The sequence below is a fragment of the Numida meleagris genome, chromosome 2 (assembly GCF_002078875.1).
Source record: "Numida meleagris isolate 19003 breed g44 Domestic line chromosome 2, NumMel1.0, whole genome shotgun sequence".
Taxonomy (NCBI): domain Eukaryota; kingdom Metazoa; phylum Chordata; class Aves; order Galliformes; family Numididae; genus Numida; species Numida meleagris.
Genome location: NC_034410.1, coordinates 6,837,240 through 6,854,552, shown reverse-complemented (window position 1 = coordinate 6,854,552; position 17,313 = coordinate 6,837,240). Strand labels below are relative to the sequence as shown.

At 40.4% G+C, this 17,313-nt stretch overlaps 1 protein-coding gene across 3 annotated transcripts in view; it reads right to left on the bottom strand.

Moving 5' to 3' along the window:
* The window catches only part of DPP6 (dipeptidyl peptidase like 6), a 461,031-nt gene that overhangs the window by 93,668 nt on the left and 350,050 nt on the right, over positions 1 to 17,313 (bottom strand). For all 3 annotated transcript variants that reach the window (XM_021388076.1, XM_021388074.1, XM_021388075.1), the window contains exons 6-7: positions 16,744 to 16,796; positions 2,173 to 2,254 (exon numbers count right to left, since the gene is read on the bottom strand). In XM_021388076.1, coding sequence (XP_021243751.1) covers positions 2,173 to 2,254; positions 16,744 to 16,796 — 135 coding nt within the window. The remainder of the gene's footprint in view (positions 1 to 2,172; positions 2,255 to 16,743; positions 16,797 to 17,313) is intronic.

The following is a 17,313-nucleotide window of genomic DNA, read 5'->3' as shown; positions in this document are numbered from 1 at the left end:
GATGAAGCTGGGAGTTAAAGCTTAATTTTTCTGAACTGTATAGATATTATTTTCTTATATATATAGAACTATAGAATGGTTTGAGCTGGAAGGGACCTTTAAGATCATCTAGTTACAATCTTCCTGCTATAGGCAGGGACACATAATTTGTCCCTTCTGATATATTTTCTTTCTGTATAGTTAGATTCCCTTGATAGAAGAGGCAACAGAGTAAGTAGATTGGTTGGTTGTCTTATCTTTGGCATGAAAAAAGTTAAATTGTTTTAAGATGAAAATTAAGTATACCAACTCAGTTTGGTAGAACTAACAGAAACATGAATCAGTATCGTGCTGTGACTCAGTGTGCTGAAGCATATAAGATTCATTAAAAATACACTAAAGAAAGGAACTCGTGAACTGGAGAAAAATCAGCAAAGCAGCTCAGTATTATCTCTCCATTAGCAGATGTAGCTTTTGTTATATTGTGTGCATTTATGTTGTGAAGCTCAGTTTGTTGGGCTTAAGAAAAAGCTAGAAAACAGTAAAGAAATTTTTTTTTTTTTTTTGTTTTTTTTGTTTTTTGCTATGCCCTAAAGGCACTCTCTAAATGCTTAATGTCATGTGTTATCAGCTGATTGTAAATTATCAATAACCAAAAGCCTGAACATGAGAACACACTGGTGCTCACAGACGAATATGAGAGTTTGGTCAGTACCAGATCCCAACCTCTTGTGACCTGGTACAACCTGCTCAGCAGGGATCTGTCGGGCAGCAGATGAAGGAAGTTGAAATGGCACAGGTTAGAGGACAAAACTCAGGTACGGAGTTGGGTGAAGTGAGGAAAAATAAGCTTCTCAGAAGTCAATTTGCAGAGATGCAAAAATTGCCTTATCTCTATTCCTACAAGATTGGAGGTCAATGACTCTCTCCAACCTCATTTTCTTGATGGAGCAAGGGAGAGACCTTCTTGTTCCTACACCTGTTATTTTTCCTCCAACCTGATACAGAGACAGCAATGACTGCAGTTTTTTAAAATCACAAACTTTGAAAACAACATAGTTAAGAACACAGAAAAAGAAATCCCTGAAGAAAGTACTAGGGACAGGAGAAAGATCCTAGATTTTTTTGGCTATTTTAAAGCTCCTATTTATTTTTACTTTGGAGGAGGTAGTAAAATTCAAATCAGAAAATAGAAGTTGCCTGGCATATGCAAAGCCTTCCTATGGGATTTACACCAGGAAATGAAACAAGGGGATGCAACCAGCTGTGAAAAACAAGCAAATCCAAGATAGCAGTAGCCAAGAGAGAAAACAGTGGAGATTTCAGGACTGCTACAGCACAAAAGGTAGCATGAAATACGAAAGAACATCAACAATTCATAGTGCTTATTGTTGTTGTTTCATACTCTGAAAACTTTCTTCAACGCTCTAATGCAATAGAAAGTGCCTCAATAACAGCAGAGTAGCAAAGTCCTAGGCTGCAGCAAGTGAGGATTTGCTCAAATACAACAGCCACAGGCAACAAAATAAAGGAAAGAATCTGCTTACCTTCAGAAGGCCTCAGATATGCAGGGACCTCCAGCAAATTACCCTTGCCTTCCCTGCCAATCATTAAATGAGGTCTGGGAAGGGGTGGATCCTGGCTCCACCCCTTCGGGTCACTCAGGGGCACTGCATGCACCTCAGCTCCTCTGGGTTGGCCCTGCCTTCCCACCAGGTACTCAATCACTGGTTCAGGCCATGACTTAGCATTTCCATTACAAACACACTTCTACTTCAGTCTATTCTGCAGACAACTACAGGGCAAATTAAGAGCAAATCTGTTCTAGATTTGAAATATTCCCAGTGCTAAGTTTGCACACCTGGAGACACCCTTGTGAAGCAATGATATACTCACTAGCTCATACATTCTTTTATAAATCTGTCCTGTGCCCAACAATAGGAGAAGCAGGTGCTTCCTCTCAAAGGATTTTCATAAAATCTTCTTTATTTGCATTTTTAGACACAATTTGCAGTACATTTATACATTTGGCAATTTTATAAATAATTTACATGAGAAAACAACTCCACAAAGATACTAATAGCTACCACATGGATTTCAGGAATCTAGTCATGAGCTGATTATTCTGTCTTTACTTCAGATCAACAGCAGTATAGTCTCTAAATTCATTTGCACACTTGTTCTTTCTCTTACCAGCTGTTGCCCTTTTGGACCCCAACCAGCATACTGAAGCTTTGCATTGCTGACCTCAGGGGGATACAAATTCTGGGGATCCCTGCAAAAAGAGAAAAACAAAATTTCAACTTCAAGTATGTCCTCATGTAAGCTGGTGCACACTCTGCTTTGGAAATCCACCACGCTCTGTTAGGCATCTTTCAGCCAGAATCATCTAACATTTAGTGCCCGATATATAAGATATATTCAGCTTATATCTTATCATATGATAAGAACTACAACAGTACCAAGCATTGGTAAGATCAAAGTTTTGACTGACAAATTATGTTTTCTATTAATATGATGTTAAAAACATTTGTTTTACCACTGACTTCCCTAAACCTTAAGAATTAGTCAAGGGATGGTAAACACAGTAATTGTATATACTGATGATATCTACTAAGGATAAACAATAATTATGTATTTGAAACATAATGCCACAAGAAAAATATAATGTCTTCTTCATCATCTCACAGCTTTCCTGCCTAATAATTTTCCTTTGTACATGATGGCAAGCATATTTTCCAGCTGTATAACAACTGATATGCAGTCTGGCTTCGAAGGCAAAAGCTCCTGCTAATACCAAGTATCTCTGTCTCTTAGAAAATAAAATCAAAATACTTTTCTTGTTCTTTCATCTATTACCTTTATTTTGCAGCAGAACATCAGTAAGACACAGCAAATGCAGCATAGAAAAAGGAGGTTCTTTTTCCCCGTAAATGTCAGAGCAGCATAATGTCATTTCATCATAGCACAGAAAGCAAAACTCTTCCAGTGTATTGATGGTATTTATACTCAGCAAAAACAATTACATTTCATATTCTGAAGTCGCATTACTATAACTATGTGTATCGTAATGGTCAGCAAACAAAAAAAAAAAAAGTCAGTATACAGTATGTCTCATTAGCAGAACTCAAATGGCTTTAAAAAGTAAGAGAATTAGCTGTCTACAGATACAAATTAACAAGGCAATCTGAGGCCAGCATTGCCCAAAAACAGAGAAAAGAGTCAAAGTCTGCCTAGCCCCTGAGCAAAAGGCTGCTCTGCAGCATTTGTTACTCAGATAAAGGCAATTTTTTCCAGACCAGATTTTCAAAACAGAACAAAACCGAAAGCAATAATTAGACACTAACAAAATTCTTTCTTTGCCTGGTCTGTGAGCAGTGCAGTGCCATGGCTATGCTCCAGCTCTGCCCATTCAGATCAGATCTCCCATGGCTGCACCTTCCCACTGCACCATGGATGCATGTCCAAAGGCAGCAGCAAGGGGAGTGCTCAGGAATGCATTTTACAGCGTGTTTCAAATGTGAAAAGTGTTTTTCCTGTGGACTCCTATTCAAAGCCAACTACAATCAGGGTAGATCCTAAATGAGATGGGATACCAAATTATACGGTATCCATTTCCATAACTGATCTGGTTGGAATGGGAACTTCTGCACTGCTGCTGGAGAGTGGTTATAAACCATAACCCATAATGGCGCTGGGAAGAGGCCCTTGGAGCTGATTGAACAATGAAGTACTCATGATGACAGGTTTGATGCAGATGTGGAGAGACGTGTGGTTTGTTGAGGCACTGACCCTTCAAGTCAGTGTGTATCACCCAGATAGCTTTTGGCTCTACTGGCAAAGTGTCACTCAGCACTGATGCTGGTGGGATATAATTACGCCTTTTCTTCTGATGATTTTCAATATAAGTAAGTCTCTGTGGGCAGCTTAAAGTCACTTTTGTAAGATAAGTGACTGTCATACTGAACTCCTACTAATAACAGCCACAAAAGTCCCATTCCCACAACAGGAGGAGCCCTACAACTTCTGTATCTTTTCTGGTTTGTATGCATCAGCTACTTAAGCTTCAAGTCAGCTGTTCCTGTTATGACTCAATTTCTTTGGTTGACTATCCCAACAGAGAGTAACATCTGAGTGCAGAAGAGAGAAAACTAGTGCATCAAATAAAGACCTCTCACAGGAGAAAAAGTTATTCACTATTTGACAAATGAATTATCTATTTGTTGGTGGTTTGTTTGTTCGCTTGTTTTCACCCAGAATAAGAAAAGGAGCAAGATACTATAAATAGTATAAATAGAGGGGGAAATATCATCGCCAAATAAACAGATTAGACAAATTGTAAGAACTGAAACCTGTAATGCTTCAAATAACCCAGGTGGAGCTAAGCGACAGACATACCAATTACATCCTGTAATTCAGAACAGAGCCCAGACAAGTCCTGTCAGTTCTGCTCACTGCATCATGTTTTAGAAGAGGAAAACTCTAATGTAATGAGAAAAGCTGCATAAACCAGCTTTGGTGGCTCATAAGGTGAAAGACAAGGTACAAGGTAAAAGCCCTCCATTTGGTCTACCAGGAAAAAGCTCTGCTGGAGACATGAAAAGAAAAGTCATTTTCCCTTTCTCTGAGGAAAAATATCATTGCATCTGCTGAATTACTTCTTAGCACTGCTCAGAATAGCTGGGAAATTTCTCTTGTAGCCTAATCTTGTTTACTCGCTGTTTGATAAACGTACAGATAGAAAGGCTGACTGATGGAATTGCATATTGTGTGAAGGTGCCTGATTTACAAATTGAGCTACTATGAACTTCCTCTATATTGAATGCTCCTACACACTGAATGTGCAAGAGCAGGCATGCCCAAGTCATGATGTAGACCACTGCAGGGAGGTATTAGCTAGACAGCTATCCTCATACTCCAAACTATTGTTTTCCACTGTGGGATATAGAAACAGTTTAAGATCCCAGTTTCCCCTAGAAATGCTCCTGAGAGCCAGCCACGATTTGCAAGGCTTCAGAGAAACTGGATCAGCGTGTAGGCTGTATTAGCAGTGACCAGGTGAGACCAGACTGTCAGCAAGCCTGAAAATGGCATAAGGGTAAAGTTCACCTACTGGTAAGTTCTACCATGAAAGAGCAGATTCCTACATGCTTACATGGGCTATGTTGGGTGCAAAAACATGAAATCCCTCCATGGTAGCCCCAAAAAACTCCATTACAAAACCACCACATCACCTATAGCAGGAGGAGTACGTGCCTACACAGCCTCTACAGTGGGATGGCCATAACCCTTTACCACTCTCCCCAGGGAAGCTATTCATGATCCACAAACTGAAACACACATGCAGAGAGCAGCTATCAAACACACCTCAGGTTATCTCATCCTATTCTGGACCTGCAGTTCTCCTTGTTAAAGAAGCCTGAAGGGTCTCAGACCAAATGCACACCAAAAAGTCAGGAGCACTCGCCCACTGCCCAAGCACTGCATACATGGAGTCTCATGATGGCCTAACCAGCCATCTCCTTCTGGGACCTATATTATTGCTGAAAAGCAATAGCTTTTCATAGCTATGGCCTTCCTCCAAAACATTCTGCTTAAAATTCTTCCGTATATTTTCTTGAATCAATCAAAATTACAGAGCAACTCAGCCTCTCCAAAGTGGCAATGCTTCTCACAGACTCTCATCATTAGGCCTTGTTTGGACCCAAGCCTTCCCCTGTGGGCTCATTTGTGTAGGATGCTGGCTTGAAAATGGGTTGTTTTGAAGGCAGCCTGTATATCTACTATTACGGGTTTACATGAAGGAATAGGTTCACTGCATCATTACACCACTTTCAGTGTTTCCTTGTGGAAAAGAACTCTTAATTTTTCCAGGCAAAGAAATGGCAAGGCAAGGGCTTGTTAAAGGGTCGCTCTTATTTATTTCATCTCTTAAGATGATTGATTTTAAAGCCTGGGAAAGAAGGGAAAAGTAGTGTTGTTTTAGGCCAGACAGAGGAAGGAGCAGGTGCTGTATAAACTCTTCCACGTTAAGATGACAGTGTCTGGAACAGAGGCTGTTACGGTGTTCCAGGCACAGGGATGATTTCAGCACAATGTTCACAAAAGATTGTTGAACTAGTAAACAGAGAAATTTACTCATTTCTTTAAATGAGTACTCATTACTTAAAAAGTCTGAATAAGAAACGTTCCTGAATGTAATTAGCATGCCATCTAGCAAGTCATTTTTTCTGTGTAACTCAGATCAAAACATCTATGCAGAATAAAACAAGCTAATCAGTCACATCAGCTTGCCTGTTTTTGACCTTAAGAAATACTGCGATTAATGAAAAACTAGTTTGAAAGAGATTGCATTCTTTTAGCTGAATTTTTTCAGTTTGTGTGTTCCCTCTTTTTCCTATTCTAAAGACCATTTTCTCTCACTGGCACTGAGTCTTGTTCTGAGCACAAACATGACAAATGGTTCTATAACAATAGCTTCAAAAGCAGCTTAAAACAAAATAATAATTTCCACTAACTGAGTGAGAAGCTCCTTTGATTTCAAGAATTCTTCAAGAAAAATATTCTATACAGCCAGACTGAAGAAGACTGAAAGTGAAAAAAATCAGTCAAAATCTGGGCTGTGGTATGGATGTTCATCCTTGGGTCTGTTTGAATACCTTTTTAGTTTGATTTCCAATATAGAACAACAGTATTTGCATGGAAATTCTTTGCATATACTGCCGATATGAACAACAATGCAACGATTTCCACCAAACAACACTCCCACACGTCTAAATATATGCAACCTAAATGTATAAGCTAGAGTGAGTTCATGAGAAAAACTTTGAACCCTCTTGCTTAATTGTGACATAACTTTGGAAAATACAGAAAGCATTTGAAGATTGCAGTGTTATATGAAAATAAGTTGAAGAAAGTATAGGGAAGGCAGGAATATCTTCTATTACTTTCATCAAACCATCAATGAATATCTTGAAAGACAAGCCCTAAGCACATCAGCTCATATCACTGTAAGACTTTTCCACTGTCAGCTATAAAAAAAAAAGCTACCTATCCTAACTATCTGTCTCCACACTAGAACTTGGTGTCTTCACATCTACTTTTAATAGCATAAAAAACCAGACAGCAGCTTAAATAGATTTCTTCTTCTCTGCAAAGAAGAAAAGAAAAAACACCATGTAAAGAAGAAATTTGGACAGGTTATAAACAACTGGAAACTTGATATTTAAGAACTGTTGGTGAATTAAAAAAAGAAGCGAACTCAAGGAAATTTGCAAAAAGAAATTAAAGGGAGTAGAACATACGTGTTCATTTATGAACAAAGAACCACAGATTCTCTAATCACAGGTTGGAGAAAGAGAGGAATCATGGAATCATAGAATTAGCTAGGTTGGAAAAGACCTACAAGATCATCCAGTCCAACCATCCACCTACCACCAATAACCCCACTAAACCATGTCTCTCAACGCTATATCTAAACGTTTCTTGAACACCTCCAGGGACAGTGACTCAACCACCTCCCTGGGCAGCCCATTCCAGCACCTGACCGCTCTTTCAGAAAAGTAGTATTTCCTAATGTCCAGCCTAAATCTCCCCTGGCGCAACCTGAGGCCATTCCCTCTCGTCCTGTCACTAGTTATAAGAGAGAGGAGGCCGACCCCCAGCTCACTACAACCTCCCTTCAGGTAGTTATAGAGAGCGATAAGGTCATCTCTGAGCCTCCTCTTCTCCAGGCTGAACAATCCCAGCTCCCTCAGCCGCTCCTCATAAGGCCTGTGCTCCAGACCCCTCACCAGCTTCGTCGCCCTCCTCTGAACACGCTCCAGGGCCTCAACGTCTTTCCTGCAGTGAGGAGCCCAAAACTGGACACAGTACTTGAAGTGGGGCCTCACCAGTGCTGAGTACAAAGGGACAATTATGTCCCTACTCCTATTGGCAACGCTATTTCTGATACAAGCCAGGATGCCATTGGCCTTCTTGGCCACCTGGGCACGCTGCTGGCTCATGCTCAGCCGAGCATCGACCAACACCCCCAGGTCTCTTTCCTCTACACAGTCTTCCAGCCACTCTGCCCCAAGCCTGTAGCCTGTTGCCTAGGGTTGTTGTGGTCAAAGTGCAGGACGCGGCACTTGGTCTTGTTGAACCTCATCCCATTGGCTTCAGCCCAGAGATCCAGCCTGTCCAGATCTCTCTGTAGGGCCTTGCTACCCCCAGGCAGATTGACACTTCCTGCCAGCTTGGTGTTGTCTGCAAACTTACTGAGGGTGCTCTCAATGCCCTCATCCAAATCATCAATAAAGATATTGAAAAGGACAGGCCCCAGCACTGACCCCTGGGGAACGCCACTCGTAACCGATCGCCAGCTGGATTTAACTCCATTCACCACCACTCTCTGGGCCCGGCCCTCCAGCCAGCTCCTTACCCAGCAAAGAGTGTACCTGTCCAAGCCACGGGCTGCCAGCTTCCCCGGGAGAATACCGTGGGAGACAGTGTCAAAGGTTTTGCTGAAGTCTAGGTAGACCACATCAACAGCCTTTAAAGGAAGACTTCCAAGAAACAAGATTGCCACTTCTCATGGAGCAAAAAGGCATTCTTAAACAATTAAATGACTTGTTTACTTCAGTATTCACCAAGGAGAATAGGAGACAGGTATCATTAAGAAAATTGCTTCCCAGGAGATACACAGTCTTACAGAGACTCTCAACAAGAGGAAAACATAATTACAAATGGGAATCAAAGACTTGCCAGAACAGACAATCAAGAAATTAAACTATCAGAAGGTGCAACTAAAAGAATCATCTCAGAATTCAAACAGAAGTGCTTAAACAGATGGAAAAAGCTCTGCCATTCATGTAGTTTTATCCACTATTAAATATTTAATGCATGTAGGCACAGATATTCATATTTTCTTTACAGCGCTTTTCAGTGAACAAAAGTTGGATGAAGCAATAGAACCAATCTGAATCAACTAATTTCAAATACAGATCTATACTAATACTAATCAATACTAATCATGAATCAACTAATTTCAAATGCAGATCTATACTAATACTAATCAATACTAATCATTTAACAAGACTTAAAAACAGCTTAGCTCACCCAGCATTTTGTCCAAGATGAATGAATTCCATGGAATTAGGGCATAAAAGAGAAAATGCAAGGAAATCTAAAGCATATGCGGCTCTGATTTAGCATCTAGTCAGATACAGCAGAGAATAGGAGCTAAGAGATCTGTTTGATTATAGTCTGCCACTGCTTGTAAAGCACCTATGAATGTAGTTTTGTCACTAGACCTGTGAAATATTGTATGATACTAATATCACTTTAAAAATCAATCCCATGTCATAAAAAGAGCCACAAACTTGCTCTGGGAATTAAGTAAACCTAAAGCATTAGATTGTCTTTCTAATGGTCTAATCCAATCTAATCTAATCCATGCTGGAGGACAGCAAACAACTCATCAAAATCCCTATGTTTACCTGAGTATGCAAACAATAGAAATGGCCCTTAGATGTTGGTAACAACATTCTTAAAATTATGATGTTCTTCTGTTCCAAACATTTCCAAATTCAACTGAGTTTCTCACTTGTGACCCTGCACAATTTATTCAAGAACAGAATTTAACAGGAATCCTACTTCCATTTTCAGGGAATGCTGCCTCAGACAAACACCACGGGAGACTTCACTTCAAATCTTTCTTCTTTATTCCTCTTTTTCCTCTTTTTCAGTTTCCCAATGAACAATAAACTGTTGACCTTTTCTGTAACATCAGGAAGGTGGTTGCTGGGCTTTTCTCTGCCAAATTGCTAACATATGCACCTAAATATTAATTACTCAAGATCTTTTTTCTTTTTTTCTTTTTTTTTTTTCCCCTTCAGTTTCTCCAGTCATTACTCTCATTCGTAATATCAAATCCTCCCATCAGGGGATTGCTCCTTTTTATTATTGCTATGTATGGTTTCTAAGATGTCCACCCACATCACAAGTAACTCTAGAAAAGAGAATCGTGTGGTAAAGAATTGCTTTGCCTACACAAAGGAGAAACATTTCAAATTAAAAATGCTGTGCAGTGACCAACATGGGCGAACAAATGGCAAATCCCCAGTGGAAATGATAAGGTGTTGAGCTGCTGAAGTGATTTTCCTCCCACTGGCACAGGCTACAACAGCCTTCCAAGACTGAGCTGCTTTCGACCTGCCACCACTTGGAAGTGAGTGATGTTCAAATAAAGGCTTTGCTTAAGGAAATGCTGGAGCTTTCTTATTAAAAAGGTACAAAATGAATTTCCAAGCAAGAAACACATGTATTTTAACTACTGTTCAAGCACTGTTGTTTAGTGTTTAATTCAGATGATTAAAAAAGCAAGGAACCCAACAGATCCATGAGGACTTGAGCCAAATTCCAGTAAACTCAAAGATTCTTATCTGCTCCAGTGGATTTAAGGTCAGGCTCCACAATCAAAATACCAAGATAACTTGTCCAGTCTTCTGTTGTCAAACACAATGGGATAAGCATATCTGATCATGAGTATGTTCTTATTTGTAGTCTGGCACAAGAATCACCACTCTATGAAGCAGAGGTTCCTGGACTTGCTATGGAAAGCACTTCAAGAAATGATACAAACAATTGGGAATGAGGGAGTAAGAAGTAGATGTAACATTAGCAGACTATTCACAAACTGCATAACACATTTGTTTTCTACTTGTTTCAAAAAATTTCACATTACTATTTGTTTTCACCTATCTCTTATAAGAGCTTGTTTCAAGCCCTCTATGTCATTGTTAGGGGAAAAATATGCAGCTCCTATAAGCAAAATTTAATTAGCTGAAAACAGACTATTAATTACCGTGCTTTTTTCTCTTAAAATAAAACGTGGGCTCTAGTACAAGTTTATAAATGTTAAAGAGTGAGATCGTGCAGCACTTCTACAGTAATTATTGCATATCACCACTGTGGGGTAGGCAATATTTCTCTCCTTGCTTCGCAGATGGAGACAGAAGCACAGGAAGATTCTTGCTGTGCAGAGATGTTTGAATTCTGAAAAGAAGGGATATTATAGAACAAAACAGAAGAGACTTGGTCAGACTGGAAGATGTCTCCAGTGTGGCCAGTTCTCTGAAGTTTTCTACCTTTTACTGTAAATAGGAAAATAAGAGCAAGTGTGAGGAAAACTTGGCTGTCTTTCAAAGTGCTTAACAGTAGGGTATATACAAAGTCTAATGAACTCTCTTTTACGGGCCTTAATTTCTTCCCTGGCTATAGCTTGTATAAAAGGATTAGACAGGAACATTAGTGAGAGCTCTACAGTAATCTATGGCCATCACTTTGAAAATGGGCTGAGTTCTTCCTCCTGTTACAGCTTGGGTGGATCTCCGATGTATATTTCGCACTCCACTCCACACATGGGACTTCTCTTGAAGTTAATGGTAATTCAGTGTGGGGAGTAGTGCAATAATTTACAATGCTCTGAAGTGTATGTAGGAAGAGCTGAACCAAACTCTACATTGCTCCTGTGATCTACTTACCACATTCTTCTGATTATGCCGTGCAAATCTGGGAAGGAGTGCAAATCATAGCGGTGATGGGTTGGCAGTTGGACTAGATGATCTTAGTGGTCTTTTCCAACTTTAATGGAGTCTACAATTCCATTAATCCTTTGTAGAAGTAGCTATTTACAATTCCTTCCTCCCCATATACAAAATGAGTGAGGAGTGGGAATAACTGCTAATGCCTCTTTGATCCCTATAAGCAGATATGCAAGCTCCCATTGGTTCGCACTGTCTGGATGTGTTAACACTGTGCTGAGACTTCATTTGAGGGGTCAATACTAATCCCTGCCACTCAGCTGTACTCAGTGGGCAATGGTTTGTGCAGAAAGAGCTGAGGGCTAGGAGGTCTAAGGAAATGCACGAGTTTTACGCTGGTCTTGATGTTGAGAAATGCAAGAACAACACAGATTTTTTTTTTTTTAATTATATTACTTCTGGCTGCAGCTTAAAGTTAAAGATAGAGGTACCCTGTGGGATGCAAAGTTAGCTCTTGCATAGAAAGTGCCAGATCAAGCCGTGGTGGGAAGTGACCTTAATACTGGTGAGGGAAATCCTGCAGCAGGGTTAGGGGAACGGTCTCATGAACTGATCAAGAAAACTGAACAATCCAAGCCTCTTCCCCAGTCCAGCACAGGCTGTGAATGACTAGTATCATCCACTACTATTGGACTTAGTAGGACCACTGTTTTTAAAAAACACTAGAGCCTAAGACAATTTTTGCTTGCTGGATTTCATAAGCACATTGCTGGCTTGTGCCTACATCATATTAGGTGAATTTTCATTTTCCTGAGTTAGGCGAAATAATATTATGAAATAGTTACTATTATCTTTCTCTGCTCTTTCCCTGCACCTCACATGAGAGCTGTCTATTGCATATCTGAGTGTAGGGATGCAATGGCATTAACTATAACTCGATGGAAATTACAATGCAGTGAGTAAAAGTTCAGGGTTACAAGAGGAGCTTTGCAAAAGGATTTATCAAGCAGACAGCTGTAAACAGTTATCAGCGGGTATCTAAACTTGAGAAAAACAGAGGTGATGGTACATCTCGCCTGTGCAAGGGAGGATGAAAAGCGAGAGAAGAGCCTTGTTCCACTAGATGGCACCCGGGGCCAGCATCACATTGTTGGGTAAGCAGCCAAAGCAAAACGGGGGCCATGCAGGGAACCTAACTCCTCTCCATGCCCCGAGTCCTCTGCCCAGGAAAATGAGAATGCAGACCTTAGCTTGTTTTCCCTGTGAAATATGAAAACCTCAGGCCACAATAAATAAACAAACAAACAACTAAATAAATCCGGAAGCGCAAGCTGTAGGGGTTTCTATGAATCTATGAATTTGTGAGAAGGCTGGGATTACAAAAAAAATACAAAAAGAAAATAAAGTATATCATAGAATCACAGAATCATTAAGGTTGGAAAAGACCTTCAAGATTATCTAGTCCAGCCATCAACCCATCCCCACCATGCCTACTAACCACGTCCCTCAGTGCCACATCTCCACGTTTCCTAAACGCCTCTAAAGATGATGACTCCACCACCTCCCTGGGCAGCCTGTTCCAGTACTTCACCAAATCCACACAGAATCCTTGCAGGTTTATTTGCTATTTCTTCTACCTCAGCCTTATTTTCATTTTTAGATAAGATCCTCAGTGTGTATGTCACTGGTGTATACTACGTGTCTTGTAGAGAGCTAAATTGTGCTACTCCTCCTTATGTGGGGAGTTCACCTCCATGGCAGCTCTTAAGGGAAAATGTTACAGTCCCACATTTTTTATGTCCACATATGAGCTGAGGACGTACTCAAATTGACCATCACACTTATAGAACACTCCGGCACAATCTGAATCTGGGGAGTCCATAGAACATGGAAGGAAGAATTAGAATTTCCCTTCAAAAAGCAATTTAGGCTTGCAGATTGATGTCACATTATTTTAAAAGTGATGTTTAAGATTAGATTAATCCACCTCCTTAATCGTTAGCCTCAGCAGAGATACCCCTTCTGTTATCAGCTGGAGGAGGTCAAGGACGCTGCCTGGATTATGAATTTTGTTGTCACTGAAGAACCTGGGGCATCAAACTGAACTACACTTTATGCTATGTCAATGCATTGGGTCCTGACCTAGTGAACTTCACTCCCACCCATCCATCAGACAGTGCCCCTATATTAAATATGAAATATGCAATGAAGACATTTTCATGCCTTCACCCAGCAGGGGCTCTACTTCCCAGTCAATTGATGCACTTCATCACCTGCTACATCATCTCCACTCACTATACCTGCCCTCTCTCTTCTTGCACAATCCTAAAATATATCTAATATCTAAATATATCTAATCTAATATATCTATCCTAGACAAATGATAAATGCCCACATTTCATGCAAATGCTAGTAAGCCATGCTTTCTGACACTGTCCTGTGCTACAATCACGTGAAAGATCTATGCAATTGTTGCTACGTGGCGTGGTTTGCAATGGCTGTATACATATCGACAGCCTAAACTGCTTTCCAAAACAAACCTTTCACAACATAAAACACAGCAATCCTTCCACCTTTCTTCCTGCCTGATCCAACACAGCACCATGCTGTGGGGACACCAATGCCTGATAAAGCTGCATGCCTTCCAGCACCATCTCACTTTCCAAACCTTCCTAGCATACTGAGTATGCCTCTTCCGACAGATCTACCCCTCCAACTTTCTGCAGCATGACTCAACCAAACATGGAGAGAAAGACAAAACATATCTGACTGTGTAAAATAATTGAGGCTGGGGGGACAAGAAGCTCACTGTCAGGATGGAGAAATGTCATACAGTAGTAGGATACTGCCTGGGTTTCTGCATTGTTATTTTTTAGCATTTCTGATATATACTATGTAAGAAACTTGTTTTCTACCTTTAGTTTTTCTGGAATAGAACTGTGCATCAGCCAAGTAATTTTACTTTTATCCAGGCTTACCTAACATGCAAAGCTTATACACTCATGCTGTGTGTTCATCCTATTGCTCAACATCCTTTCATATCACATATACTGGCCAGCACGATGGAGTTTTCAAGTTAAATTCAGAAGACAAAAATGAAGATCAGACTTGAGACAGGGAGGAAAGAGAGTGAAGAAGTCTGTAATGTGTCACGTTGGGACACCAGAACGCTGATGGTGGTGAGAAATCTCCCAATTCCCATGTTCCACCAGTACATGGAAACAATTTAACCTCGAGCTTATGATTTTTTTATGATGATTCAACAAGATTCAAGCTGTAGAGAAAAGGGTTTCATGAGCTCCAGGGCTCAGAGATCTCAAAACATGTCCGTAGTACAGCTTTTTCTATAGAAAATATAGCTTCGTGGCTGCTAGGTGGAAGCCAAAGACAGTTATTTCAGCTTTTATTTTTATTTTATTACTATTATTGTTATCTCATTATTATTATTTCTATTGTTATTATTTTTGTGTGTGTTTGTATGTGTGTCTGTGGATAAGAGTGCTGAGACAAATCCTTGAAGATCACCTGGACTTAAGGAGAAATATTTCACCCATGATGACAGGCAGTAGGATGGGTTGCCCAGCAAGGCTGTACAATCCATGTCCCTGCAGGTTTCCAAAACCCAACCACACGAAGTTCTGAGCAACCTGCTTTGAGCTGGATGTTGGACTTTGTGAGATCCTTTCCAACCTGAGTTATATGGTGTCTCTATGATCGCCCTATGTACAGAACAGGTGCACCTTCGCAGGTTTTGTCAGCTATTAGAAGGATCCAAAGCACCTGCTACTGGCTTAGCCATCATGTATAGAAATGATAACCTAGTGAACAAGCAGAGTGAATACAGGAATTATATTTCAGTACAACTATATTGTTACTTTTTACCATTCCCTCACAGCTATCACCAATGCGATACTTAAAACACACAACCTGGCATCAGATTCATAGCTTTTAGCTCTGTATTCGCTGACAATGATTTGAGTAATTTAGTTTACGCATTTCCACTGATGCTATGGAAGTATCGCTCTGAAACACCAGGAATCATTATATGCCTATGTGTGTCCTGTTGATATGATGTAATCCCACTCCTAGCCACTTGGGTCAGTCCTTAAATTATCAGGAAAAGAAAAAAACACTCAAACAAACAGGAATATTTTAAGGGAAAATCAGATAGGGACCATGGGCTAAACTCTAGACAAATGAGAGGTGAGCTGCAGGGAGATGAGGATGGAGCTGGGGGTTATCTACGATGTCATGGATATAGAGTTGATTAAGAGGGATTTAAAAAACTGCCTCTGATCAAAGATAAAGGATCTCCTCAAGCTAGTTGATGCCTATTTTTGTCATACTCAACCAATTTGATCAGCTTCTATAACAAGATGATCAGCCTGATGGATGAGGATGGAGCAGTGGATATTGTCTCCCTTGACTTCAGTAAGGGCTTTGATGCTGCCCCCCGTAAGACCCACAGAGAGAAGCTGCTGAAGTGTAGGCTGGATGAGCAAACAGTGAGGTGTATCAAAACCTGGCTGCCCAGAGTGCAGTGCTCAGTGGCACAAAGTCTAACTAGAGGCCAGAAATGCATGGAGTAGCCCAGGGATCAGTATCGGGTCCAGACCTGTTTGACATCTTCATTCCTTGTCTGAATGATAAGATAGAGTGAACACTCAGTAGAAATTTAGAAATGCTTTGTAAAGCCTATGGGGGATTACTGTTTGTTTTCAGACTTACACATTCTGAAAAGATAAACTAATAAACACAAAGGCTTATGGCTTCAGTATAACTTCGAGTGCAGTGGGATCCTGTGAACACACTGTGGCTCTATCTGCTCTCAGCTGGAATGTTAGAAAGAACATTTGTGTAAAGGGAATCTGCTGAGAGATCTAAAACTGAAGGGCGATGCCTCAGTTGTGGCTAAGTTTAAGGGACCGACACCCTCCAACGCTGCTCTGGTGAGTGGCCAATCATGGCTCCCAGTCAGACGCCAGCACATCTACGTTCTGGCCAAAACCGTGAAAACTGGAATATGAAATTCATGTAGTCTGATGCTCCAGGGAAGATGAGTACTTCTGCTTCCAGACTATTTCATCTTCTGTACAATACATAGCACAGCGGATGCTGCAGCTGAATGCCAGACCTCTGCAAAGGGCTGTCACAAAGAAACCATTGGGCATGACACGCATTATTTTGCAGAATTCTTAATGGATGAGTTTTAATATGAAAACATTGAATAACTGCTTACCCATGAGGAATTTTGCTGAGGACATAATGCGCCGTATATGAATGCTGATACACCTACAAAATGAAATTAAGAAAGAAACAGAAGAGAAAAAATAGATTAGTAATTGCCAACTCCATTAATAGAGCTCTTTTCCTGAAAATAAATAAATAAATAAACAAAACCCATCGTTTATGGCTAGGGAGCAGTTATTCACTATCTGTAGTAGAAAAGAACAATGCATTCATTCACCTAATACTACTGTGTGTTCTTTTTGTCTTGCACTTCATTACAGTTTGGCAAATGGTATACATCCAGATGCTCAGTGTCGTTACCATGACTACCAGATCTTTGATTGAACTGGGGGCACATGCTCTCCGCACAGGCTAAATATAGAACAGTCATTAACGAGGACACCTTGGTCAGCTGGAGACATTCTCTCATTATAACTAAACACAACAGGGACATAATGCGTATTTCTCTTCTTTATTCTTGCATTAATAAAACTGGGAGTGACAGCGGGTGATCTCGGAGCAGGTTGTAGGTCCAGAGTGAGGCAGGAAATGAAAGCTTATTGACTTTGGACACAGAACT